General features: G+C 31.2%; 1 protein-coding gene across 7 annotated transcripts in view; it reads right to left on the minus strand.

Annotated features, from left to right (window-relative positions):
- Positions 1-1,906: 1,906 nt before the first annotated feature.
- LOC148625218 (ral GTPase-activating protein subunit alpha-1-like) overlaps positions 1,907-27,246 on the minus strand; it is a 53,656-nt gene continuing 28,316 nt past the window's right edge. For 5 of the 7 annotated variants that reach the window (XM_088568587.1, XM_088568588.1, XM_088568589.1 and 2 more), the window contains 25 exons: positions 26,799-26,897; positions 26,231-26,266; positions 24,624-24,779; positions 23,748-23,879; positions 21,789-21,914; positions 21,338-21,396; positions 21,067-21,175; positions 20,215-20,325; positions 19,706-19,774; positions 19,371-19,481; positions 15,941-16,144; positions 15,514-15,663; positions 15,272-15,325; positions 14,355-14,502; positions 12,874-13,037; positions 12,020-12,201; positions 11,205-11,312; positions 10,466-10,537; positions 9,553-9,676; positions 8,315-8,470; positions 7,237-7,395; positions 6,655-6,782; positions 6,072-6,187; positions 3,624-3,725; positions 1,907-2,125 (listed from right to left, as the gene is read on the minus strand). In XM_088568587.1, coding sequence (XP_088424713.1) covers positions 1,995-2,125; positions 3,624-3,725; positions 6,072-6,187; positions 6,655-6,782; positions 7,237-7,395; positions 8,315-8,470; positions 9,553-9,676; positions 10,466-10,537; positions 11,205-11,312; positions 12,020-12,201; positions 12,874-13,037; positions 14,355-14,502; positions 15,272-15,325; positions 15,514-15,663; positions 15,941-16,144; positions 19,371-19,481; positions 19,706-19,774; positions 20,215-20,325; positions 21,067-21,175; positions 21,338-21,396; positions 21,789-21,914; positions 23,748-23,879; positions 24,624-24,779; positions 26,231-26,266; positions 26,799-26,897 — 3,006 coding nt within the window. In that variant the 3' untranslated portion in view covers positions 1,907-1,994. Of the gene's footprint in view, positions 2,126-2,623; positions 2,643-3,623; positions 3,726-6,071; positions 6,188-6,654; positions 6,783-7,236; positions 7,396-8,314; positions 8,471-9,552; positions 9,677-10,465; positions 10,538-11,204; positions 11,313-12,019; positions 12,202-12,873; positions 13,038-14,354; positions 14,503-15,271; positions 15,326-15,513; positions 15,664-15,940; positions 16,145-19,370; positions 19,482-19,705; positions 19,775-20,214; positions 20,326-21,066; positions 21,176-21,337; positions 21,397-21,788; positions 21,915-23,747; positions 23,880-24,623; positions 24,780-26,230; positions 26,267-26,798; positions 26,898-27,246 lie in introns of all 7 variants that reach the window. The other 2 variants (XM_088568586.1, XM_088568585.1) reach the window with 2 other exon arrangements.

Genomic DNA, 27,246 nt, shown 5'->3' on the forward strand with positions numbered 1-27,246 from the left:
TGTCTTTGTAATCTATTACAAAAACTAATCACTTTCAAAGACTAACAAGGAGGTTTTTGCTCATCTCTCCCTCTAGATTGGGCCTTAATTATGTTCCTTCAAATGTGGTAGAATGCACATTTTTACCTGGCTCAACCTGCCCCAAAAAGCTGCATGAAAAAATATCAATGTGAATTAATCAAGTTAAAAGAGTTCTTTTGGTGTTCAGCAATGTCCACTGATGAAAGATCATCAACAATAACACTATTCAAGTAAAGTCAGGGATAAAATAAAAATGGTCACTGGTCCAACAGTTCAAGGATTTCTGTCATGGTAGTTAGTGAGATTATCCGTAAGTACACATTTACTTTGGTGGAGGCTGATTAATCTCCTGGTAAATATTCTGCAAGAAAGTCCACAAAAACATATACACAACTTCCAGTGGATTTACATTATATCAAACCATTGGATGCTTTCCCCTTGCAGTGACCAGACATTCATTTTCTTTATAATACATATCTGCTTATAACATTTACCCTTCCTATATTCATTGAGAAGTTTAAAGGTTCATTGTTACCTTTCAATAAATATGGGTTCAATTTCACCACAAAGTTCTCTCTGACTACAGACAAATATGTGTATATATAACCTGACTTTTCTATGGTATTTTTTGTTAATTCTGCAGAAGATAAAATAAACAGACAGCTGAAATTCACTTGATATGGTCTGTTTAAATTATCTTTTGTGCAAAGGGTAATACTGTCTTTCTATTGGCTAGCATATCAATTTCAATACAGTTCACTTTTAATGTATTGACACCATCTCAAACCATTTACTAACTTTCTTTATTTTGGCAGTCTGCAGAATTGTTAATAACAAAACAGCAAAATCAAGTTAAGATTTTAACATTTTAAAACAGAAAACAAATTTGAATTTTACTTCTAGGTCCAGCCATGCTTTAAATTCCTCCCAAGTGCACAGGTTTGTCTAAAGTCAGAGGGAAAACTGTGAATAAAACCAATACTTGTCCTTTAAGAAATGTTCCACCTAAATGTAAAATATATATGTAAGGTTATCTCCCTTCTCATGTACCCAACAAAAATTATTCATTCATGCACATCAAAATGATGATAACCTGATCTATAAAAATTGATAATTCATTGAGTAGTTTAAAAGGAATTGCACTAAAAAAGGCTTTAACATATAAAAACCCTCTTCTGCAGGCATCTGACTTAAACTATCTTTTTTTATGCACATCTTTACATGCTACCTCTAAGTTTTAAATTCAATAAAGTTTCACCAACATTCAATATGCAGACACAACTTAAGAAGGAACTACTAATTACAAGATACGTGGGCAGACAGGCTTATACCTATATACCCCAAATTTAGTTTATGGGGGCATGGGTATGAATATACTACTACATGTACCTCTACCCACCTTAGAATCATGCAAATAAAGGGTGCTAAGTCTTATTTTTCTATTTTCATTCCACTTTCTATTACACCTACTATCTATCAAAAACATACCAAAAAGATTTTAAGGTTCAGAAAGTAATGAAATAGTTCTTAAGCAATGTAAACAATATTTACTACCATATTTTTTGTTCACTACAGAGCACAGTATAACAAGTCATTGTTTTAAAAGTGATTTGAATACGAGACATATAGGATGCATTAATTGACTTTTAGGAAAATTGACAACTAGTATGTACTAGTCACCCTCTGCATGAATCTAAGAATAACCTGTGGTCTTTTTCACAAAAAATCGTATCGTAAAATTAGTCGTAAGTTATGATGTCATAATAGAGTTAAGTATTGTGACGTCACAACTTACGACTAGTTTTACTCTTCTGATTTTTTGTGAAAAGGGCCGCTGGACTGGATATGGTGGAATAACTTCAACAATAAAACAATGGAAATTAAATAAAACAAAAATGACTAGATTTAATTATGTTCCATGTAATAAATAACATAATAAATAATAATAATAAATATAATATAAAATCTCATTTTCACTGCTTATTGTCCTTAAGTACGGGACTAGAAGGGGGAGTAACTGAGGAAGATTTTCCTGTCTTTTTTGACCGAAGAGACAATCTTCTTGCAGTTCTTTTTATTGGGCTCTCCTCTACATTATCACCATCTGAAAGATTTAAAAAGAATGGTTATAGAAAAGAAAACAAAATTTTAAAAAGTATTGATAAAATGATAAAACGACTGAAATTTTCTTGAAATCTTGTGTAATGTGGTTTTGACAATGTTAAATATGTTAGCATTTTTATTAATTCATTTTTTTTAAAAGTCTGTTCTGTTGCCTATTTTTTCTGACATAACAGTTTGAATGTTAAAAATCTATCTTGAAGTTTAAGTTGATTTTCAAAACAAGATTTGATTTTCATACACACAAAACAATACAGTGATGTTTATTTTTCAAAAGACACTAGAAACTCAAACGCTGATGGATACTGATATGGAACCACACAAATAAAACAAACATAATTGGATTTTAAAGGAAACCTTTAAAATGAAATAAAAAAATCCAGAAATCTTCCAGAGATTTTTAATTAATCTGATTGGTAACATACAACATTAAGTTGGTAAAACACTAACAAACACACAACAAAAATTATATCTAACTTACCGGTCTTGTCAAGAAAGCACTAAAGGAAAATTAAAGGACCACTAAATGGATGGTAGATATATTAAACCATAAACTCCCATGCTTAATAACATAGAGTGGACAGACAATGGGATATTAAAGTAATTCTATTTGTTATCTAATTGTATTCATCTACAAAACTGTACATGTACCTTAAAAGCTTAGAAAGCGTATTAGAAATGAAATATAAATCAAGATATAAGCTTGGTAAGAAAGTTATTTATAACAACAAAAAGTCTGACACAATGTCATGCTGAGAATATTCCCTTAGCTCATATCATAAATGGGAAGTTGGGGCCCAACAGACCTTAAAGAAGAAGACAATGCTCATCTTAACACATCAAAAGCACTTACAAAATATAGAACAAAAACCTAAAATCCACAATTGTAGACAGATCTACAAAGTTAATGTAGTACAACGCAATTATAAAATGTCCTAATACAGTGTACCAAAACAAAAACAAAAATAGAAAAAAACAAAAGCATATGTGGTCAGTTTCATAAAATATTGAAAAAGTAGAACTGCTCTCAAGAGATGGTTTTACATTATTTGATATTTTGGATATGGGAAAATCAATTAAAAAAAAATTATTTTAACTATCACAGCACTATTATTTGCACCAAGAGTGTTTTTTACTTGTGTTGACAATATTTCAGCAATAAAAATTTCCGCAATCAAGACCCAAAACCTGCATCATTATCATATATTGTCAACATATAAATATCTTCAACATGTATATGAACACTAAACCAAGTTAAAAACTACAGTGTGAGTAACAAATTTCCTGATGTAATACATTTATGATAGCATATGTTCTTAAATTCCTCAGCAAACTGAAAGAAGTCTGAGCTACTCCTAAACAACATTTACTCCCAACTGATACAATACTACCTGAACTAAAGTTAAATAGTTGATTTAATCAATAATTAGAACTAGCTGTATTATTTTCTCATGCATACCAGATAAAAACTGATGTCTTACCTCTACTTTGCCTATCACTGGGTGGTGATAGTTCTGAACTTGTCTGCTCCAATGAGCTAGAACTAGCACTCTGTGGTAAATCTGTAGTCGATTGGTCAGATACTGAAACAAGTAATCAATCATAAAATGATTAATGAATTATGGTTTAACATCATACGACAGGTATTTCATGCATTTCAGGATGAGAATGATTTTAAGTTAAAAAAGTTTAAAAGTACACATGTATTACTTAGAAGTATATTAAATACTGACATTTTAAGTTTACCAGAGCAATACATCTGTATTGTTTTTTTTTAAACTTGTTTTTTTTTTCTGATATGAATACTTGTACTTAATCACTGAAATAGTTTGGAAACCACTATTGCTACAGCAATATAAATCTTTACAATTTTCAGAATAAGTAAAATATTGCTAGCGATCCTTCCAAAGTTTTTGTCCATGACCAAAAATAAAATCAGCAAGCTTATACAATAATAACCAGTAAAACTGTATTCCCCAAATTAAACAAACAGAGTGTGATATCAATATTATAGGGTTGCACAATATAACAAGTGTTTTTTTTTTGTTTTTTTTCGACACAGTCAGAATAGTTCTGCTTTCTACCCTTTGACCTTAAAGATGCTCCTCCATGGAAACGCAAGTCACCTGATTGCAAGTCTGCTTCCAGATTGGCCAAATACTGGTAACTTAGTTGCGTTTGAAAAAACTGTATCGAAAATTGAAATAGCATGCCATATGTGTTATTTCCTGAATGAAATGCAGAAAATTAGAAGTTAAAAGAACAAATTTTACCACGTCGGCTATCTTTTTTTTAAAGATAGTACTTGTTCTTTTTTTATTATTTGTTCTGTATTATATTCATGGACAGTTGTACTGAGTTATGGATTGTCACATATTTGTAATATGAGGAAGGTGAAACCTTACACGCTCCTGAAAAAAAAACAGTCCATTCAATATCTATTGTCAACCCTGTTATTATTAACTTCCAAATTAGTAAAATGTGTCATAATCTGAAATAAACATGGGCTGACATGTCCAGTTTTGGTAAGGAACTTAGGGTTGTCATGGTCCAAAATGTCTTTGGGTTAAATTGTCTGGTTCTGATTACATCATTTTCGTAGACATTTGGGTGCAATGCTTTGACCATCCCTATCTTGGAAATAACTTGATTTGTATTTAATCATTGAAGCTACTTTATGTTCCTAGGCTGATGTGGTCCTCAATTGCATTTAACAAGTATACGAAAATGAAGCTGCCATTATACTGTTTTTAAGCTCCCGATTTTTCATGCACAAACCAGATATTGATGTTTTTTTTCTGCCCATAAGTATGCAGGACCTAGTTGATAATACAGCCATTTACACTCCTGAAACAGTTTGGGGTTTTAGCTAGAATGTATCAAGAAAATTTCTAAATTGACCACTCTCCTATTTTTTTTTTATGTTGGGTTTGGTGTTTCTTATACAGTGAAGCTTCTCCAAAACTGACCCTCAGAACACCAGTTTTCCCTTCAAACTGGCTGTTTTCAAAAGTCCCAGCCGATATACCTTAAAACCTGCGTGTTTTGACTTCAATAGACCGGCCACCCCCTAAAACCGTACATCGGCCGGTTATTTCACAGTTTTAGTTACATATTTCAAATAAAAACAACCTCTCAATTCCGGCCGCCCGGTTATTGTTCACCTGTAATAAATGTGTCAACAAAACTGTAATGATTACGTTATATTACGTAATAAATAATTCATTCACTGATAGGTTTGCATTTCATCAGTGGACAGATGATAATTGAAGCGGACAGTAGTTCAAACAACAAATTTAATCCAGACATTACATTTTGTCACTGGTTGGCTGTTAATTGGTGTGTACACATGTCAGGCAACCAGGGTCATTTAATAGTACGATCTTTATGATCTTTTAACTCTCATTTAATGTGACCTGTACCCAAGCCAAAACAACATAGGGGCGAAATTATCAGATTTTGTTGATATGTAATTTACAAAAACAATACAAATAATTAATTACATGTACCATCAATAGTCCTTTGATCTTTAATACACATTCCTCCTAAACCGTGAACATTATTTTGTTAGCAGTACCGTTTGTAAAATCAAATCATTTACAAATGATGCAAGCTTTGAAATGTAATAAAAGGCCCAAAGTTTTGAATTGGCATTAATCATGTCTCGACCAACAAACTGACAAGGTGTAGGGTTATAGAACACATTAATGGAAACAGCTCTTAAAATGCATTGCTATTTTTCACAAAACCGGCCACCCCTATAAACCGACCATTTTTTTCTTTTCCCAGTGGTGACCGGTTTGGAGAAGTTTCACTGTATTTGACCAGTAATTCCAATAAGGTCCAGTTTTCAATTTTTATTTTCCTGATTATATAGTATTGGACATTACAATCATACATTACATAACTGGATTAATAAATGTACTTACTGGTTGAGTTAGAAGGTAGCACTGGGGCAAATACGCATGCTGAAAAATCCTCAAACATTGTCATATCAACATGGTTACTGATAATTGTATCAAAACCTTTGGCACGTTCTTCATAGCTAGTCAAGAGTTAAGGACAAAAAGCTGATCTTATTCACAGTATAAACTAAATGTATACTCTAAACACAAAGTGAATTCTATACTCACATAACCCATAAAAAATTCAAAGATAAATCTTTCATGATTCCATATTACCAGTAATATGAATAGACACCAAGAATCCAAGAAAATTCAAAATGCTGCTTGTAAGAAAGGAAACATTTGTCTTTCTGTGTGATGTGTTTGGACTCATGTGCAGTATTGATATTGCTTATATGATATGTACTTCTTTGCAGGTTATTTTTCAAGAAGTTTCAATATATTAAGTTGAGAAAAGTTGCCATTGAATTTTAGAAAATGAATTCATCTGTTTCCACTATGTTTGAACTTCCAGATGATAATCTGCATGGATATCTCTTTTTTGTGGTTTTCAAACGAAATCAAATTAAAGTTTCTACTGACTGAAGAATATGTCATAAAAGGATACAATTGATGGTACATTGGTATCTGAGCTCTCTTAGAACGACTAGCATTCACAGCTGTAGCTCTAACCAAACCTGGAAGGATTTTACGATCTAGAATAGCACCATTAAACAGGGGTCCAAAATAAGGAATCTATAACATAAATCATAGTGATTTAGGAATCAATAAGCAAATAAAATGATGAAAAATAGTCATTTAAGGCAGTACCTGCTTTCTACGTATGATAGATAGGCATACCTACATGGAAAAAGCCAATAGGTAATTTTCTTGCAACAAATACATAATACATTTTATGAGTAACAGTTTCAAATGTTGGTTACTACTGAACTTACTGTTCAATGATAACACAAAAACATTACAGTTTAAAGCGCAATTTCCATCAGAACTGTTTTATGAAAGATTTGTTTTTCCTATCCTGAAAAATTAAGTTGAATGAAAATTCAACATACTATTAATGTGTTCAATCATATGTTGAACAGACCTTTCAAAGAGTTTCCAATATACCTAGTTACACCATATCTAGAAAATATGTACTTGTAAACTAATACATAGAAATATGTTTTATAATCAAATGAAGTTCCCTTACCTCTGGTTTTCTAATGATCTGTATCCTAAACAAGCCATTCAGTAATGGATATATGACAATGATGACATCACCAAACTCTGTAGGTATTATCCCATGTCTGTAGTCTCTGGTATGCTCAGACCACACAATATGAACCTCATCATTCCCTAAATGCTTTATCTAATACAAAAATCAATTATAGAATAGAATAGGACATAATAATACTCTGTAATGTTATGAAGGTCAATGTTTAAAACAGCATACAAGTAACTAGAGAATTGAAATGGGATTGTGCTGAAAATCCGCCTTGATCTGTATTTCATAATCATCATCAGTTGTACCAAGTTTTAAAACAATTTTATGATCTGTTCTAATTTTGTTATCTTGAAATATCTGAGGGACAGGACTGATGGCAGGACACATATTAGACTATAAAAATAGAGGGTATCATATAAATTCAAAATCAATGCCACAATGTGTGATATGGTATAATTAGTGAAATATGCTACATTTAATTCTTATGGTTTAAATCAGGAATTTCTAACAATTTAGATGTAAGTATAAACAATGTAATTATTGCTAATAGCTATACATAATGTTAGGCCTTTTTGTTTTCACACTAAACTTGAAGTCACAAAGGAAGTGGTGTGGTCTTATGTAATGTGACCAAAAAAATGAGTATGAAGGGTTATATAACAGTCATAAAGTACAGTCTAGGTAAGAATCATGTAAATTCTGTAAAATGTGATACACCCGAAAAAAGGTTACACATTTTTATTTTTGTTATTAAGTTGCTTTATAGTTTTATATGATGAAATGTATAATTATTCATTCCAATCAGTCTGCTCCTCGGAGTTTACTCACCCTGAAAATTCAATAGTTCTATTGAATTTTAGCATCATTTGCAGATTTTAAATTCTACAGTGCATTCTATATATTTTTTTATCTCCTGTGAAGAATGGTTCTATGAAAAGCCACATGTAATTCTCTGCTTAAACGAGCATTTTAAACAAAATATCACATCCAACCATGTATCACATTTTGCATGATTCTTAGCTGGAATGCTACTTCAACTGATAGGTGTCTACAAAAACATTACCTTTATATGGTTGGCCTCATCTGTACCAGATGGCATCCTGGTAGACACATGAAATACACACTCATATAATGAGGTGGCAAAATAAGGAGCAGATTCTCCTGTAGATTTGTTCTGATGTAGACCGCCAAGGAAACCTTGATGTGTCTCTAAATCAACCTGATAATATAGAAAGTATTAATACGAAATACATATAAAATATTTATAACATGTCACCTCAACAAAACTAATTTGTGTAAATAAGGTAAAACTGTATCCACAGCAGCTTTGCAGCAGAAGCATAAAAATATTTTTTTTATCTAATTTGCTAATCACACTCGAAATAAACAATTTTGTTTAATCAAATTTTCTATGAAAGAGTCAAGTCATTTACATGTTTCATATAGATATACAAATGTATAAATAAAAATGAAGCATAATTGAAAGAAAAGGTAGTAGGAAAAATCAGAGAACTTTACATCAAACTTTATATATGAGGGACAATAAGCCAATGCGTACCTGGTATTTCAGATCTTTTTATGCTACTTCATGACAATCTATATTTTTACCTTATTTTATGAAAATGATCTGTAAAATACTTAATTTTATAATTTTTAACATGGACACTAAGAAAATTTTCATAGTCATAAGTTGCAGTCCAAATTGGTAAAAAATACGGAGAATAAGTATAGTAAAGCTCTGGCAGTTTACACTAATAAATCGCAAAGTAGTTTGTGGTTTACAGAAATTATTAAATAGCCCATGCTATTTCATATAACCTGTTCAAAAATTAGAAACACCATTTTAAGCTAATTTCTAATGGATTCAAATCCAAATATTAAGAATCTGTTCATTATAAAGCATTATTTTGTTTCAGATTATTTAAATCACAGAGTGCGGACCAACTGATGTTAATGATGTCATAGTAAAGGTACCAGAAAAGTAGTACAAAAATAACTTAGTATGCTCAAAGAGGACCAACCAATAAGAAATCTGGTTACAAATCAAATTAAAATATTTCCAATTAATGTTAACCTTCCCTCCTAATCCAGAAACAAACTTTTGGTAAGCTTTACTTGTATTAAACTTACCTCCCATCTTAATCTAAGAACAAACTCTTTGTAAGCTTTACTTTCTATCAAACTTACCTCCCATCCTAATCCAGAAACAAACTCCTCATACGCTTTACTTTCTATCAAACTTACCTCCCATCCTAATCCAGAAACAAACTCCTCATACGCTTTACTTTCTATCAAACTTACCTCCCATCCTAATCCAGAAACAAACTCCTCATAAGCTTTACTTCCACAGGTATTAGATAATATTGAGTTTTTATCTTCCTGACCCTCAGCAACATATATCACAGCAAATTTATGTGTCTCTCGGCTGTAACATAAAAAATGTATTACTCATAAAAAATATTTTCACTTACTACAATGTGTAAGTAAGGACTATTTATCAATTATGACCATGCTATGCAAAATAACCAACTTTAGGGCAGTTTATAGTTCAAAAACCATGAAGCTGGTTATGAGAAATCCTTTATTGTGCTAAAACATAATTTACTCAATAAAAATCTTATTAACAAAAAGTTAAAAATCAGATCTTCATACATTACAAACTGTGCTTACATCAATAGAAATAAGCAATTTCCCAAGGATTCATGTAAACTGGTGAATGTGTTTTTGTTACTTTCTGAAAACAGGAAATCAGCTCATTTTTTGAAAAAATAAAGTCTTATAATGCAAAAGTATAAAGTAATAAATTTATAAAAATTAAAGTAGAACTCACATAGAAAAATTTGTGGTTTTTGAGTTATGTTCTATAGAATGAATAAAAGCAATGTTTAACAGTAGAATTCGAAATTGGAAAAGGGGGTATAGTAATAATGAGAAAAAATGTTCCCTAAATTGACACCCCCAAATCCCCCATTTAATAAAATGTACCTTCTGATCCTCATATTGATTTGGATCGAATCTTAAATATAAGGTGTGCAATGGGAACATGAAATAAAGATTCTGTGAAAGATTCATTTAATTCCTTTCAGAGGTATAGGAGGAGTAAGGGATATGAGATGGTTCCACCCTATTTAACAGAAGAAAGTACAGACAAACACCCCACTATGCAAGTGGGAGTATAATAATATGAATTATCCACCAATAATAAAAAGCTTACCACTTTTGATTATCAAGATATTTCAGCTGCCTCAGCATGCTGTCTGTCTTTCTTAGCAGGTCAAAACTGCACCTAAAAATGAGAGTATCAGTTCTGTACACCATAGAATGGTAAACACATACTGCACACTTCTTTAATAAAGGTTACTGAACATTTCTAAATTAATTACTCAAGACTTCAGAAGATAAAATTAACAAGAGAGGTTTTCAAGCTTTATGTACAAATTTATACAGAGTATTCACTTTTCTTGACATTGTCAATGATTAAGTAGCACTCCAGCTAAGGATCATGTAAAATGTGATTCATGGGTAAAAAGCCTACATATTTTTATTTTTGATATTTTGTTTGAAATGTCATAGTAAACAGAAATTAACATGTGGTTTTTCATATAACCTGTGCTCTTACGAGATAAAAATTATATAGAAGGCACTGTAGATTTCAAAATTAAGGAAGACAACTCTGTAAATGACACTGAAATACAATAGAATCTAATGGATTTTCAATGTTGATTATCACCTAAGAGCAGGCAGATTTGAATGAATAATTACACATTTCATAATATAGACCCATAAAACAACTTAATTACAAAAATAAAAATATGTAGCCTTTTTTTGGGGTGTATCACATTTTTCAGATTTTGCATGATTCTTACAAAGACAGCTACTTAATAATAAATCAATATACACCACATGCCTCTAATAATACTAATATCCCATGGAATTTCTACAGTAATACCCACCTTTTCTCCCATGCTAACAACCCAATTTGATTCACCAAAACTCTGCATATCTGAAAAGGTGTTACAGGGTCCTGTACCTCTGTTGGCAGTTGTGGCTGGGCAGCCATACTGGAATCAAAAATAAAAACTGGTACAATCTTAAAATTTATTTTTATACATACTAATATGAGGCAGGTGTAACCTGTAAGAGGACAAAGTTGAATATATAAATATATCTTAAAATCTTAGTGTTACTACTTTGTAATTTCAGACTGAAGCCAGAATGGCCTACTCTTGCTGCATGTCAGAAAGGAAAATAAAAGTATCTGAATTTTAATAAATATTGAAAACCATATAATAACCGTTTTGTAGTGAAGAAGATAATAAAAATACCAAACTTTGTATTGGAAGCTCTGAAAGATGTGACTTCATGTATTAAAGACTGAAATCAGGCTCTCAGTGGTTCTAAGCTATGACTTAAATTTGCATTAAATACAGATATGAGGACTTCATATTAACAAGGAATTACAGGTGAAATTTGAACATGGCATCCTGTTGGTGTGTAAACATTAGGCAATGACTCTTGACAATGACTTGAAACTTGGCCCTAGAAATCATAAGGCTAAAAGATTTTTCTAAAGGTTATTATATATTGACAGATAAAAGGATGGTAGGAAGCTTATAATACCAAATCCCTATGGGACTTCTTGGTTCAAAAAATAAAGTTCAAAATATAAATATGACTTAATTTTTCAATAAAGTCATTGACTATCAATTTATTTTCCTTATTGAATTTTTTATTTATTGCGGTTATTATGTTTAAAGTACATTGTTACCTTTGATCATGAAGCTGTTGCTGGTAAAATTCCAACTCTTCTTTTCTCTGTTCCACAACCATATCAGTGACATCAGCCTCAGCTGATTCACTCAACCCCTCAGGTATTGGGGCCTCTATGTTTAAAGGTAACCCTGGCTCTAGTATACACTCTGGACTGGTGTGACCAATATAACCTAGAAGCTGGAAATAAAGGAATACACTTTTAGAGTAAGGATTAAAACGATGAAATATCAACATAAACTCACTAATGTTTGAACTGAACCCTGGTAAAACTAATAACATGTGTAAACCAAATATTTTCTGAAGTCCATTCATATCAATTTCAATACTTTTTGAACCTATGTGAATCGACCATTGAACCAAACAAATCTCTGAAGTCAAAATTGGATACCAAAACAAACATTGAACCAAACAAATCTCTAAGTCTAAAATGGATACCGAACCGAACATTGAACCAAACAAATCTCTAAGTCTAAAATGGTGATTGTTTATACCGGTTTCATTGAACATATATTGCTTGAAAATTGTAGTAAGTAAAAGACATTGAATCAATATTTACAACAAATACTTTATAGTTGCCGTCATAATCATTTCCCTTATGAAATTTTGCAATCTATTCTACCTTAACTTTATATCATAGACCTTCAATAAACTCTTAAAATTAGAACCCTGGTTGCAGATCATGGGCATATTGGGTGTTAAAATTCTTTGTTTTTCTTTTGGAATTCCTCCTTTTTACTGTTCCCCTTCTCTCTGGATCTGCTGTTTGCATCTACATCAAAATAATTTGAGAAGACAGCTATCGTTTAATGTTATATATAAGATTTTGTATCTAAGTACTTCTTTCCTAACCTGGTTAAGGTTATCACAATCTTCTTTATTATCTTGGTAATATGGTATCTGTGACAATGCCTGCTTTGTCATAGAGTCTGACTTCAACAACGGTATTTCATCTTCTTGCAATATATTATTTTCCTTCTCAGGAAGAAATGTCCAAGATGTTCGACTGGTGCCATCTGTAAAAAAAAAATAAGATTCAACACACCATATACAATTATATATAGACTGTACAACTCCATCACAATTACAGGCAGAAAATCATAATGACTGAAAATTGTTTTCAAAAACTAGAAAACTTGATACAACCCACCCCCCCTCCCATATTTGATATCATGCACCTTTTAACTTCCATATTGATTTTGATCAAAATCTAAAATAGGAGGCACAGATTCAGTGAAAGTTGCATTTAATTCCATTCAGTGGTGCAGAAGGAGTAACAGATAAAAAGATGGGTCTCCTCTAGACCCCATCTTAATAAATGACAAAGGCCATTCTTAAAAAAAATTAAAATAGGAGGTGCAGTGGGAACATATATAATAATTCAGTGAAAGTTACATTTAATTCCATTCAGTGGGGTAGGATGAATAATGGATAAGAGATGTCCCACAATGTCTCCATATTCACAAATGAAGTCCATTGCCTGATATGCGAAACCCCAAATTTGATTCTCATCAAAATCTGAACAGAAGGTGCATAATGGGAACAAGTATCAGAGATTATGTGAAAGTTTCATTAAATTACATTCAGTGGTGTAGAAAGAGTAAGGGATAAAAGATTTCATAAGTAACAGAAAAAAGGAAGGAAGGATAGACAGACAGAAACCTGTATCACTTTATACCCCACTGCAAAGTATAATTATCTGATTCTCTTCAATTATCACATCCTCAGTTTTTCAAGAGGATTCCTTTTATTTGTATTTTCTGTAGAATATCATCAATTTGAGAATATAAGATTTTTTTTAATGCCAGATCACTACATATTTTTCACAGTTTCTGGGGTTATTTCTGATTAAACTTTCTCCAGTTTGACATTATCTTCTTAATTTTACAGAAAATTTGTTTGTTATTCTCATAAACCAGTGGTCAATTTTACAAAAGTTATAAGTGTAAATTTAGTTGTCATTTATGACATCATTTTAATCATTTTACTGTTAGAAAAGATGCCATTGTTTTTATTTTATCTTCAATACAAAATTTTCTTATTACGTGATCAATAAACAAGGTCATGAACTTTAAACCATGCCCTTTTTCATGGGAATACTTTAAAATTGAAAAAAGGCGTGGTTATTGGAATAAATTAATACAAATTTATTATAGTTTTTGCCAAAATATAAAATTATAAGGAATGTAACTAATATCTGAATATATTATCTTGTATAAAGAACTTTGGTTCGATTTATGCATAACATAATGCATTAATACATTTATTTCTTAAGTTATTAACATTACAATGTACTGAATACTACTATTTCTGAAGAAATAAACAGAACATACTTGTGAGATCAGATTTCTGTTTTCTCTGTGGCAGTGAGTATAATATTGAGCTATCCCATGAGTATTTTCCTGTCAGATCTCGTAGAATAACACGACAGGCAGTTTTGGCTGATGTTAGACAATTCTTAACTCCATTACTTCCATTTTCCTAATAAACACAAAACAGAAATGTTTATTCATCCATGTATTTTATGTAAACACTATATTAATTTTTGAAAGATGTACATTCAATAAAATACTAAGCTATATAAGGAATAAAAGTTTCTTTAGTAGTTAAGTTCTTATCTTCAAAATATACAAAATTTTGAGAATATGAATGTATACCTAAATGGGCAAATACTATAACTGAAATTTGAAAGGGAGTGAATAGAAATTTCAGTAATGTAGAATTATCACAATTGAAATATTCAAGGCAGACTGTCTTGACATCACTGAAAAAAATCAATACAAAATAGGGAAAACGCAATATTGAGATGCAACTGTAAAATGTTGAATGAGAGATATTAAGTAGCAGCCTTTGTAAGAATCATGCAAATTCTGTAATATGTAATACATCCTAAAAAGGCTATACATTTTTATTTTTGTTATTAAGTTGCTTTATAGGTCTATATGATGAAATGTACAATTATTCATTCAAATCTGTCTGCTTTTAAGAGATAATCCACATTGAAAATTCAACAGTTTCTATTGTATTTCAGTGTCATTTACAGAGTTATCTCCCTTAATTTTGAATTCTACAGTACATTCTCTATAATTTTTTATCTTCTTAGAACAAGGAATATATGAAAAGCCAGGTGGTAATTTTTGTTTACTTTAACAATTTAAACAAAATATCAAAAATAAAAATATGTAGGCTTTCTAACCAGGAATCACATTTTGCATGATTCTTATATGGAGTGTTACCTAATTAAACTTACCAAACCTGGTAATTCAATAAAGGATATCAGGGTTCTTTTGTTTAAAATAAAAAACTGAAAGTAAAGATGATGAATATTGATAAATATGGGTAAAACACTGACAAAATTTAAATGTATATTTGAAAAATATATCTCAACACATTCAAATAACTATTAGAAAATATTATTGATTTAAAAAAAAAATATATGAAGAAATTGCATTCTTAATTTAAATATACCGGTAGGTGAGTACTAATATATACCTGAATACTTGGAGAGAAAAACAAGTCAGATTTCAAATCATCACATGTTATATCTTCCATATCATGGTACTCCTGTATAGAACTGTTGATCCGTGATGCTCCTGCTCCCATTGGGAAATGACTAAGATGATTTACTAGATGGTTAATAAACTGTAAAGTAATTTATTATATTGATAAAAAAAAAAGAAATGACGAAGTTAGTTTGTACCATTTTCAGCAATCAATCTGCTTTCACACAATTTTAAATTCACAATCTTTCCAGAGATTGTATTACAAAATGTATTTTGTTCTTTGAAGTAAATATTCACCACAGTCCAATTTTCTCTTCGTTTCAGGTCTTGCTGTGAAAATAGCAAAAATAAAACTGCCAAAACAATTTCATGATATACAAAAACTGCTTGAAAAAACTAATCGTGTCACTACTCACTGTTCTAGCAGCTACTTTAACAGAATCATTCTCTGTCTTTGTTTCAGTAAAACTAGACATTTTATCAGGACTCTGTCTCCTCTGATAGCCAACAGTAAGGTCCTTTAAGTTATCAAAATCTGAATCCTGTATCATTCCCATCAAAGACTGTTTCATTCTACTCAATGACTCCTCAGTATGGCCACATACTGCATAATTTAACATCTGTGATAAGAGAAAGATGAAGCACACATTGACATACTAAAAATAAGACCTCTCATCACAAAATATCATCTCTCATCACAAAATATCACCTCTCATCACACCTAACCATGTTGACATACTTGAGACATATCTTACTATTGTTTCTGTGCATATTGTTCTTGAACATTATTATTTCGCAATGTGTCTATGACATTAACGATACTGAAGGGAATTTTTGTTCATGAACTTAGTTGACATTAAGGTTGGACTGCCTATCAAAAAAAAAGTATATGAAAAAACGAAAATTAGTATACAATATGAACTGGTTTTGATATTTCTAGGATGGTAATTTTTACTTCACTATTGATCAATAGACCGCTTTTACTTACTACATGTCCCTTGAATAGACATAGTACAAAATAAGTTTTGGACTGTCTGATAGAAATAAATTTGTTCAATTCTAATAGATATTTTTTTCATTATGATAAACCTGTAATTATTCCATTTATTCTAAACATGAGCAACATGTTAGTTCTCTTAAATACAGATCTGCTGGGAAACAAAAAATTCAACAACAGCAAAAAAAATAACAGTAATTTTTTATAAATATAGTGAATTTGGTATGTTGTACACATGTTTCAAGGAGTAACTTCTCATCAGCCACCAGAATTAGAAACAAAAAACAATGGAGGATCAAGATCCAACTAAATACAAAGTATTATAGAAGAAGTACTCATAAACAAGCATCGAGAAATTATAAGGAATGATGCCTCCGTGTTTTAGAAGTCTGCATTTGTGATGCTGCAGGTTTCAGTTAATAATCTATGAAAGAAGTCTGGTCAAGCAAGTCTGACTACTGGGTTATTGATTACCAAATATAGGTGTTATTCACTGGGTTAGTGATTACCAAATATAGGTGTTATTCACTGCGCTAAGTGGTGAATTATGTGAAGTATGATGTGTGACATTTATACAAGTGAATGTTTCAGCTGAAGCTGCAATTCATGAATTTAAAAATACTACAAACTCTATATACAACCTACAAAAAATTGGAATTGTAAAGTTTTTGTACCGTTAATAAACCAACACTTAGTCATTTTAAAGTAACTGTAAAACATTTGTAGCTGAAAGTGAAATCAAGGATATGTAAAACCACGGTTAAAAAGATCAACAAAACTCATCATTCAAAGAGAAAAAAGTTGATAATAAAAATCAATTGCTTAAAGAAACAGAAATAAAAATGAAACTGATAAGTACAAAAATGCAGACAAGTTCAATTTATTGAAACTAATTGTTAGTAAACCAATTCATTATAATGAGAAATGATCCAATTCCATCTCTCTGTAATGTCTTGTCTTGTTTCCGATAAAAACATATATCCTGTTTATATTGTGTGGTCCTAGTTATTTTTGTGTTATTACAATAGAAACAATTTGAGATATCCCTGCATGCCCAAAAAGATAAAAATAGTAGATCCAATTTGAAATGCTGATGTCATGTGAACAATCGAACACACCTTTGATTATTTTTTTTCATTATAACACATTTTTGTCAATTTTTCAGATCTGTGCCTATGTACTTCCTTGATGTACATGTATATCAAGAGTTTTAAAACCCTTTTTTTTCTGAGACCATGTATGTTTATATACAATATTATTTTTTTGTTACAACGAAACTAAAAACATGCATGATATTGTCAGATATTGTCAACAAAGTGGTTAGAAAACATACTGATTCTCTATATGTCTATATCATATAGATTTTTAAAGAAATATTCATATCTAAGTTTTCAACTATTTTTAATTAGCCGAAGAAATGAAGTTGGTTATCTCAATTTTTATTTTCATTGGCTTAATATTTCTAATGAAGTGTAATTGCATACTAGCTTGAAGTGTAGAAAATTGACAAAGCTATGTTTAAATCCTTCTCCGTTTTTCTCAGCTTCTTAGTGCTTATATCAACAGAGTTTTAAAGACACAATTTTCCTAATGGAATATTTGAAGGAGAGTTATACATAAACTGTCTTCAAGTAATTCTGGCCCAATCTGACATAGAAATTACAGCAGTTCACAACCTAACCAAACATACAAAAAAAGGTGCCATTTTTTTCCTTAATAATTTTACAAATGCCATGCCACACTCAGAGCTGCCTGCATTTTCCTTAAAAGTTGTCTAGAAAAAATATACAGGCTAAACTATCTATTTTGTAGATTAAAAAAACAAGGTGATAAAGATGATGTCATAACTTTTTAAATAGGTCCATGACCCTATATTTTTATTACATAAATTGAGAGAAGATTCAGTATATCAACAAAATGTCAAAAAGATATTATTGGTAGATCTAAGTAGTAGGATATGTCTTTAGCAGGTAGTAAAGGACTCTGAGGAAAAAAGCTTAAGAAAATTATCATGTCTGAAAAAAAAACTGTAACAGTATTGTCATTAAATAGCAAGAGGCTCCCAGGAGCCTGAATCGCTCACCTTGTTAAAGTTTGTATTTCAAGGGGAATAACTTTAACAAGTTGTCCAACAATTTTGACTCAAGAAGACTCTGGTAGGACTATCATAAGGATCATTTCAGCGATTGAAAGTTTCTTTTTATCTATTATAGTTTTCAAGATTTGGTTCCAATTGGTAAAGTAGTGTCAGAGGAGAAGATTTTTGAAAGAAATAACATTAAAAATAGCCAAAAAAAAACATTGATAAAGGGCAATAACTCCAACATGGCTTAACACATTAAAATGAAAATTTGACCACAAATAGATCTCATAATGCTGAACACTTCTACTCCATTAGAATTTCGCTAAATCTAACGTATTTGGAGGTATATGCAAAAAACTACTGTCTGACCCCTATTTTTTATTTTTAGTAACAGCGACAATGTTTTTCAACGGATCAAAAATCCCCACATCACTTCTATGCAGGATAACCCAAGAAACATTCATACCGAGTCTGGTTCCAATTGGTCAAGTAGTGTCAGAGGAGAAGTTTGAAAAATTGTTAACAAAGACGGACGCAGTGATGGCAATAGCTCTTTCTAAATATAACAAGAGATCAAGGGATATTCCTAATTTAAACAATTTACTACATCAGTTTGACACCTCGATATTTCGAAGAAGATACAATAAGATTTTCTGAAATGGTTTATTGGAAAAAAGAACTATTTTTCTTAGTGACACATTAGAACTTGAACTGGTCTTGTATACTTACAATGGAGTGTCATTAGTACAATAGATGAATATCCTACCTGAAAGACTTTGTAGATACATCCTTTATCAGAATCTGTTGTTTCCAATAAAGAATTGATAGGCATCTTCATACACCAGTCCACAACACAAAGCATCATTGATATAATTAACTGAAAAATATTGAGAAAAATCTATTTAAAATACAGATAAATTAATTGCTAAATTCAATAACATTCTTATTACTCATCCCTTTAACATATTCCCTAACATAACACTGAAAACATCCACATACATAATGAGAACTAGGACTATATAAAGGGAGTTAGAATAACTGCTATATTACTGGTGATACTGTCTAACATATACAAAGTCCGTCATTCAACATAAAACCAACCTTTTTCTCTTCATCTGAGTTGACTGCCCCAGTTACTGGGATTAATATTGACACTGTTGCCATAACAACCTAAAATAAATTAGAAAAATAAGTACTAAATTACATATGGAACAAAGTTTCATTTATATCCAGGCAGATTACTATACAAGAGATTTAGGGCCATAATCATAACAGAATACAATTAGTCAAATTGTAGAAGACAATGTGTTGTGAAAATCAATATTCAATATTTAACATACTTCAACACCGAAACAGATTTAGATTTTGTGTAGAAATCCAGATTTCATCAAAACATTTCACCTTAGTTTTAGAACCAACTTTTACTTAAACTTTATTTGAATTTGATAAACCTTTATAACTGAGCAATAACTGATGGTATTCACTGCAAAATTTCCATATGTGGACATTTTCGACACAACACAAAAACAAAGGTAAGCAAGGGCCATTCATAACCAATGATTAAAGAATCTCAAAACTCGATCATTTCTTTAGTATAGCTAAATACCAACCTCAACTATTCTTTTAGGTCTTTCAGGATGATAATCCAGTAAAACCTTGATGTGGTCTACCAACATCATTAATACATCTGTAGCCACCTTAGCAACACTTCTGTTTACACACTGTAATACGAACAAATTCACTGACTTACTTTGGCTATTCTAACTTTCTATATAAACAGACATCCACTGACATCCTATGGCAATTCTAATTCTATTCAACACTCAGTCTTATCATAGTAAAAATTTTAAGTCTCAATGTGTGGTAAGTATAAATGTAAGTTAGAATCACAACAGACATGAACTAGAATTTTTGTAAGCAACCTCACAAACATACTCCTGCTTCACTTAAATATTAAATTCTTTAACTATTCTACTAAATTATCTCTCCTTGCAGGGATCCAATAGTTTACCAGAAACCATTACAAACGTCTTCCTACAATGTGTAAGTAAGGACTTATATATAATGGCAGGCCTCATCATCAATTTCATGTTCATCGTCTGAATATAGCTGAAATATTGCTGCTCGGACGTTAAACCCCAACAAACAAAAAAAATCATACAAAATTTTAAGAAAATCGTATGCGGCCTTACATTAAATGTCATCAAAAACAATTGAAGGGTTGGAAGGACATTGAATTTCTTTTGTTAGAATATCTCCCCTTGAAGGCATAAAACAGTAGTTATCTACCTTCAAGAGGAGCAATGATTACAAGATGCATGGACACATGAACAGATAGACAGGTTGATTTCAATATACCCCCTAATTCGTTTGCTACAGTATACATATATACAACCCAAATCATCTGTACAAAAAAATAAAAGAAAAAGAAAAGTAAAGCCATGAATGTCAAATTTACTTACCCTAAGATTACCAAATAGAACAGTAAATGCTTCATTCAATTTAGGATGTAAAGTTCCGTGGCTGAGTTCTTCATACAGAAATATACCGATACCACTTAGAGCTATAGACCTGAAAAACATGAATTGAAAATTTTAAATTTTGGCAGATGTGAAAGAAATGACATGGTAGTGATCTTGAAAATAAAATAATTGCACCATTGATAATTGGCAGATTTTGAGGATAATGACGTTACACAAACTAATTACAAACTAATTAAACTACAGCACTTGCCTGGCATAAGCACTTTGTTCCTTCTTACCAGCTCTTAGTAAATGGTTCATAAGTTGTTCCTGAAAAAAATGCGATAGCCACATATTAAATTAGTAAGAGTAAATGAAGCTGTAACTATTTGTAACCTTGATTAAGGATATACCCTAAACATGAACAGATTTATCTCCCTTCATTAGTTATATCTAAATGAGGATCTACAGATTGCACACCTTTACCAGGTATATTACAACTTAGTATTTCCTTTCAATGGAAGCAACCAAACTGATGAGGTCATTTTAATACAATTTTAGTAAGTGCTCTGTATCTACAGTAGTAATGTTATACAGCAATTGAAATATGTACATGTATGGAAAGAAAATAACTGATTGTAAATGATTCACTTTGCGAAAAAATTGAAGTTCACATTGACACTTAAGCCTGCATAAGCAAATATTACGAATAGCTAACTCACCTTAAAACTTTTAGGTTGTAATTTTTCTAAACCAAATATATTAGTATCCAGTACTTGGAATTCATTAAAATGGTTGGGGAAACATGTCAGTCCACCTAATATTGACACAGCTTCCATTTTGGGACACTGGAAATAAATATAAATTGTACTATTACAGATTACTATGGTAAACTGATAGATGCAAGACATTCAGCAAAACTAGAAAGCATAATCTACTTGACATTCATGATAAATCTTAACCTTGGATGACCTTTTTGATTATCTTCACTGACCATGACCACTGGGAGAAAGAGCCAGAAGTGCCCAATCTTATTCCATTTTTCAAAATTATTTTATCTGTGTTTTAGGAGTTTCACTTTGAATATCATGATAATATTGAATATCATAATAATACAGTCAAACCTCATTAAGTCGAAGTCGAATGGACCATGCAAAAATGTTTGAGTTATCCGAGGTTCGAGTAATCCAAGGGCGAGGATAAACTTGAAATACTAGTAGCTTGGTCAATGATAGTTTCTGAATTTACATCATTTGTTGTACATGTACATGTACTTCACTTTACACGGTACTTGGTAATGTCTTGCGTTTCATATCGGAAGATAATTTTTTGTATGTTGTATATCATGTTTCAAATACAGAATGGCACCGAGTATTTCAGTGAAACTTCCTTTTTATTTTTTCTACATTAAAAACGTCATAGTTCATAACATGCTGCTTTGTTTGATTCATAATCGGGAGAATCATCAAACCATTGCTCTACATTATTACAATAAAATTTCAAATTCACTAGTGAAACGAATGTAGACGTTGAAATACTATTTCTATCGTCTGCTTGATGTTTCATTAAATAGTCAGATACCATTACAATTCATCTGTATTTAAAAAAAAAAAATCAAAATATCCGATATCACTGTTAGTGTACATTCCGACGTGTTATTAATAGAATTTGTTTCTTTTAACAACACGCGCAATTTTAAATTAATTAAATAAACAAATCAAACCATAAATATTGTCGACAAATTAATTTTAAAAGCCACACTAATCGTTGTTAACACACACTTCGAACATGGTTTGTAATAAAGCAATCAGTTTTCCAATTAATTAGTTGACTTCGAGACATCAGGGTTAATTAACCTCGAAGTCCTATCGAGGGGACTGATTGATTACCTCGAGTCATCCAAGGTAAAATTCTATTGGAGTAAGGGGACTTTGTAATCAGTTCTTGTTATCCGAGATTTCGACTAATCTGAGTTCAACACATCGAGGATCGACTGTAATTATTGATTTGCTGAACATTGCAAGTTTTAAATTTAAATAAAGAATTATTTTCGAGAATTATTGTAAGATGCATTTTCAAGGAACTATAAGAACAAGAAGAAGATACAATGGTAAGAACACAAAGGAACTACCATATTTACTTGAGTATAAGTCTATCTCTTATAAGATCAGCCTATAATTGACTCATGTCAATTATCCAACTTTTGACATTTCAAAGCTGAAAATTTTAGTTCATAAGCTAGATCTTGTCTTTAAATCAGAATCTATCCCAGCAGTTAAAAATTTAGTCCCAAAAAAATTAACTTATAGGCTAGTATATACGGTATACAAACTTCACGGAAAACCACGAAGTTGCTTGTTGTAGGACGATTTGGTGAAAATTAGATTTGTGACACAAATGTGAGCAAGAAAAGTATTTAAATTGCAATTAACAATATTTCAAATAAAGTGACATGCATTGCTAAACCTGCAGACAGTCCTGTTGACAAACATACTCCATTTGGGAAACAGCGTGGTTTGTATTCGCAAAAAAAAGGCATAGAAATCAACCACTATCTGATATAACAAACCTCCATGGTATTAAACCATGGATGCTAACTTAACAGCAGCAGCATGCTATACTTTATCTAATTTTTCAGTATACTCTACTTACTTATTTACTCTACATGGTATAAAACTTACACAATTTAGATCTACAGCAGATATAACTGCCCCAGCAGCCTGTATAAAGTCAGCTACCAATAGTGTTGACCCATTTAGAGGCATAGAGAAAAACTTCACTCCACAATATTTGACGAGGACATTAATTATATCCTAGAATGAGAAACAAAGTTGACACAAACATAAAATGGCGATAAGACTGATCACAAGTGTGATAAGACGTTATTTTCAAATCATTCTGAAAACCATGTAAGAAACTTTGGATAGGTAACATTAGGCAGTAATATTTAAAAGATATTCAAATGAAAGCTAATTCCTTAACATAAACTTACATACATTATTTCAACAGCAATCCCATAAAACAGGCAGTTGATATTTGAGAGCAACCAACATAGCTTACAATGTACACACCATCTATATAAAGTCTCATAACAAATTTGAAATCAATCCATCCATTGGGAGTCAAGATAATTGCGACAAAATTCAGAAGGACAGAAGGACAAACAAAGTGATTCAAATATACCCGCCACTTATTGAGTGGGGGCATAAATATTCTATAGATGTATTTATATGCCTAGTGGCACTAGTTCATAGCTATTAGTTGATTTCTTTTCATTTAGTTCATTCATCTTCTCATAAAAAATAATCTACTTTTCATGAAACTGGGAAAGTAAAATTGGTCGTGGGGTACCAATTTTCATGGACTTCGTGGGTAGGCCAGACCACGATTTTTTTGGTTTCGCAACAAAAAGGGGATTTCCTTTGATGTGTACACTGAAAACCTCCAAACAATGAATTCAAGAATCCACGAATTTGTGTTTCTTCCCATATCCACAAAAATTGATATCCATGAAATAAAGTACATTCACAGTAAGTCTTAATAAGAAAAATATATACCTGGTCTTTTGAGACAAGTCCTTTGTGTAGAAACAGATAAAACTGGGACAACATATCTGATGGGATTGTAATATCCTGGCGTTGTACAATTATCTCACTCAAAAGCTGGTAGGCAAGTAACTTCCCTTTCTTAAACTTATTTGATAGCAATAGGCACTGAAAGTATTTCATTACAATATATAACTATATTTTTTTGTTAAACAATAATAAGTGTCACTATAAACCTTAACAAAGAAGAAACCCAAAACTTAGAACATCATATCTGATATTAACATACCAGTATTTCAAAATTAAGGGAGATGCTATTGTATACCTCATTTAAACCATTGTTGAACTTTAAAAAGATATTTGTTGAAATCAAATTCAAAACAAACATTTATAATTTGAAATAGTATGAACGATCAAAAATATTGCTTTTGCTTTCATACTTAACTTTAGCAGTTAACGAATGCATCAACTTTAATCTTAAGAAGAGCATATCTACTGATGTGCTATACAATAAAAGATGAGGCATACTAGTAGATAAAATGGAAGAAAATCAGTGGGATATATTTCCCCGTACCAATAAAATAATTCAGTCCACCTCAGGTGCATGGTGTTGGAAGATTGGAGGGAAACCAGCAAATGTGTTAAAGTGACATGGATGTACTGTCCTGCTGCAAGAACTTCTTAACACCAATACATTTTAATGTTAATATTATCATATTCATGTGTATTTATTCAGTATATAGACCTGATAGGGCATACATGTCATTGGTTGACTAGTGATATTTTAATGGGTAAGGTATAAGGAAAAAAAACCCAAATCTTGTGACGACTAACATGTCAAGAATAATTAGTTTGAGTACTAATGAATAGAACCTTCTTAGAAGTTCGTGATATGTGTCTTGTCTTTAACAATGAAAATCTACTTCACATGACAGGAACTGTTCAACACTATAATGATAATTAATCCACAGCACGCACAAAAATTTACATTGACTTAACAATAGGAAAATTGAATAGTTAGGACTCCTAGACTTCATAAACAATTCTTAAAATACTAAATTTTGGAATGATTTATGAGGAACAACAGGAAAGCAGGAATCGGAAAAAATGGGAGGTAAAAATACAGTTAAAGTTTAATGGTAAAATCAGGATTTGAAGAATAAATTTGACGATCCACAGAAAAACTACATCCCTACAAGTTTCCTGATTATCAGGTTCAATTTTCATAGGACATAATGCCTCAATACCAACAATACACCTAGTGCTTGACAGGTGAACAGACAGATAATAGGACCAACACACATAGAGATAATCTATAAAAAAAGTTATGTGCCCTCTACTTGTGCAGGAAGACTTCAAAAGGGGAAATAGAAAGTGTTTTAAAAAATTCTAAAATGTCCACAAGTCTAATGATTTAGAACAAATACAAAGAAAATCTGCATATAATTAAGCTATTATAACAATTTCAGCTCCTGAAAGATTGGAAAGTAGCTCAGTATTACAAAAAGCACATAATACACAAATTTTCTTTTCTTTCTTCTTTTCTTTTGGCAAAATACACAAAAAAAAACAGGTATCCAGTAGAATGAGGAAGACATGCAAGAAATGATTTACTAAACCTGAGGCAGTTCTTGGTTCTGCACAAATCTTAACCACTGGAAATATTATACTTCAAAAGATTAACAGAATGCAAATGAAGTTGTAATTGTTCATTTTTAATGTCAAAGTTGGTTGAATAGCATTCAAAGCATTCATTTAAAGGACTGCAAGCTGGTAGAGAGATGAAAACAAATATGTTGCTGAAAACAGCTTAACTCAATTGAAAAATAAAAAGAATGATCTGACTTTTTTATAGTGAACTTGAAAAACCTAACCTATGTAAGAAAAAGAAACCGATTTTTTAGTATTCTAATAGAAGTCAATTAATGACCTGAGGAAAAGATTTAGTTCAGGCCCAAGGAGCACCAAACATGAAAAATCACTAAAGTCTTTGAATATTTTCAACTATTCGTTTTGAAATCCTAAGACTTTAATTGAAGTTACCAAGGAAGTGAAGAGTATTCCATGACTTAAGTACATTTCAAGATTGGTGGTATCCAGGGTTGGAGTATAAACATGTTTAGAGCCAGTGATGCATAATTAATGACTGGGAATAACAGTGTATGATTAAGTATAATGTAACTTTACCTCAAACAGCCACGGAGCAAAGAAGAAAATGGGTGGTATCAGTTCTGATGGTAGGGGTGATGATGTGTTGTTCAGAGATACACCTGAATTTTCCCTCATCTGAAAGAGAAGTAAATATTTTAGAATAACCAAGTTGAAGGGACAAAATGCTGATTTCAAACACACTACATTTTACTTCCATCCAGACAAGAATGATACCTCTGTTTTCTTGGAGTTTTTTTTTTTAATTAGACTCTACATAAGCATAGAACATAGACATAGAAAATCTAATTTGATTCCACATGATAATAACATTCTAAAATACAAGCTTAACAGAGCTTTCAACTGAATGTGATTAACATACTATAACAACTGCTTTATGAAATATAAATTTTTTTCTGAAGTTAAAATAACATTGCAGGTTTTTTCTTTATTTTTTAGCATGTTAAAGACATGGTTGTCCAAATAT

The sequence above is a fragment of the Perna viridis genome, chromosome 2, assembly GCF_037379345.1.
Source record: "Perna viridis isolate PV_CMFRI_1.1 ecotype Kerala chromosome 2, ASM3737934v1, whole genome shotgun sequence".
NCBI lineage: Eukaryota > Metazoa > Mollusca > Bivalvia > Mytilida > Mytilidae > Perna > Perna viridis.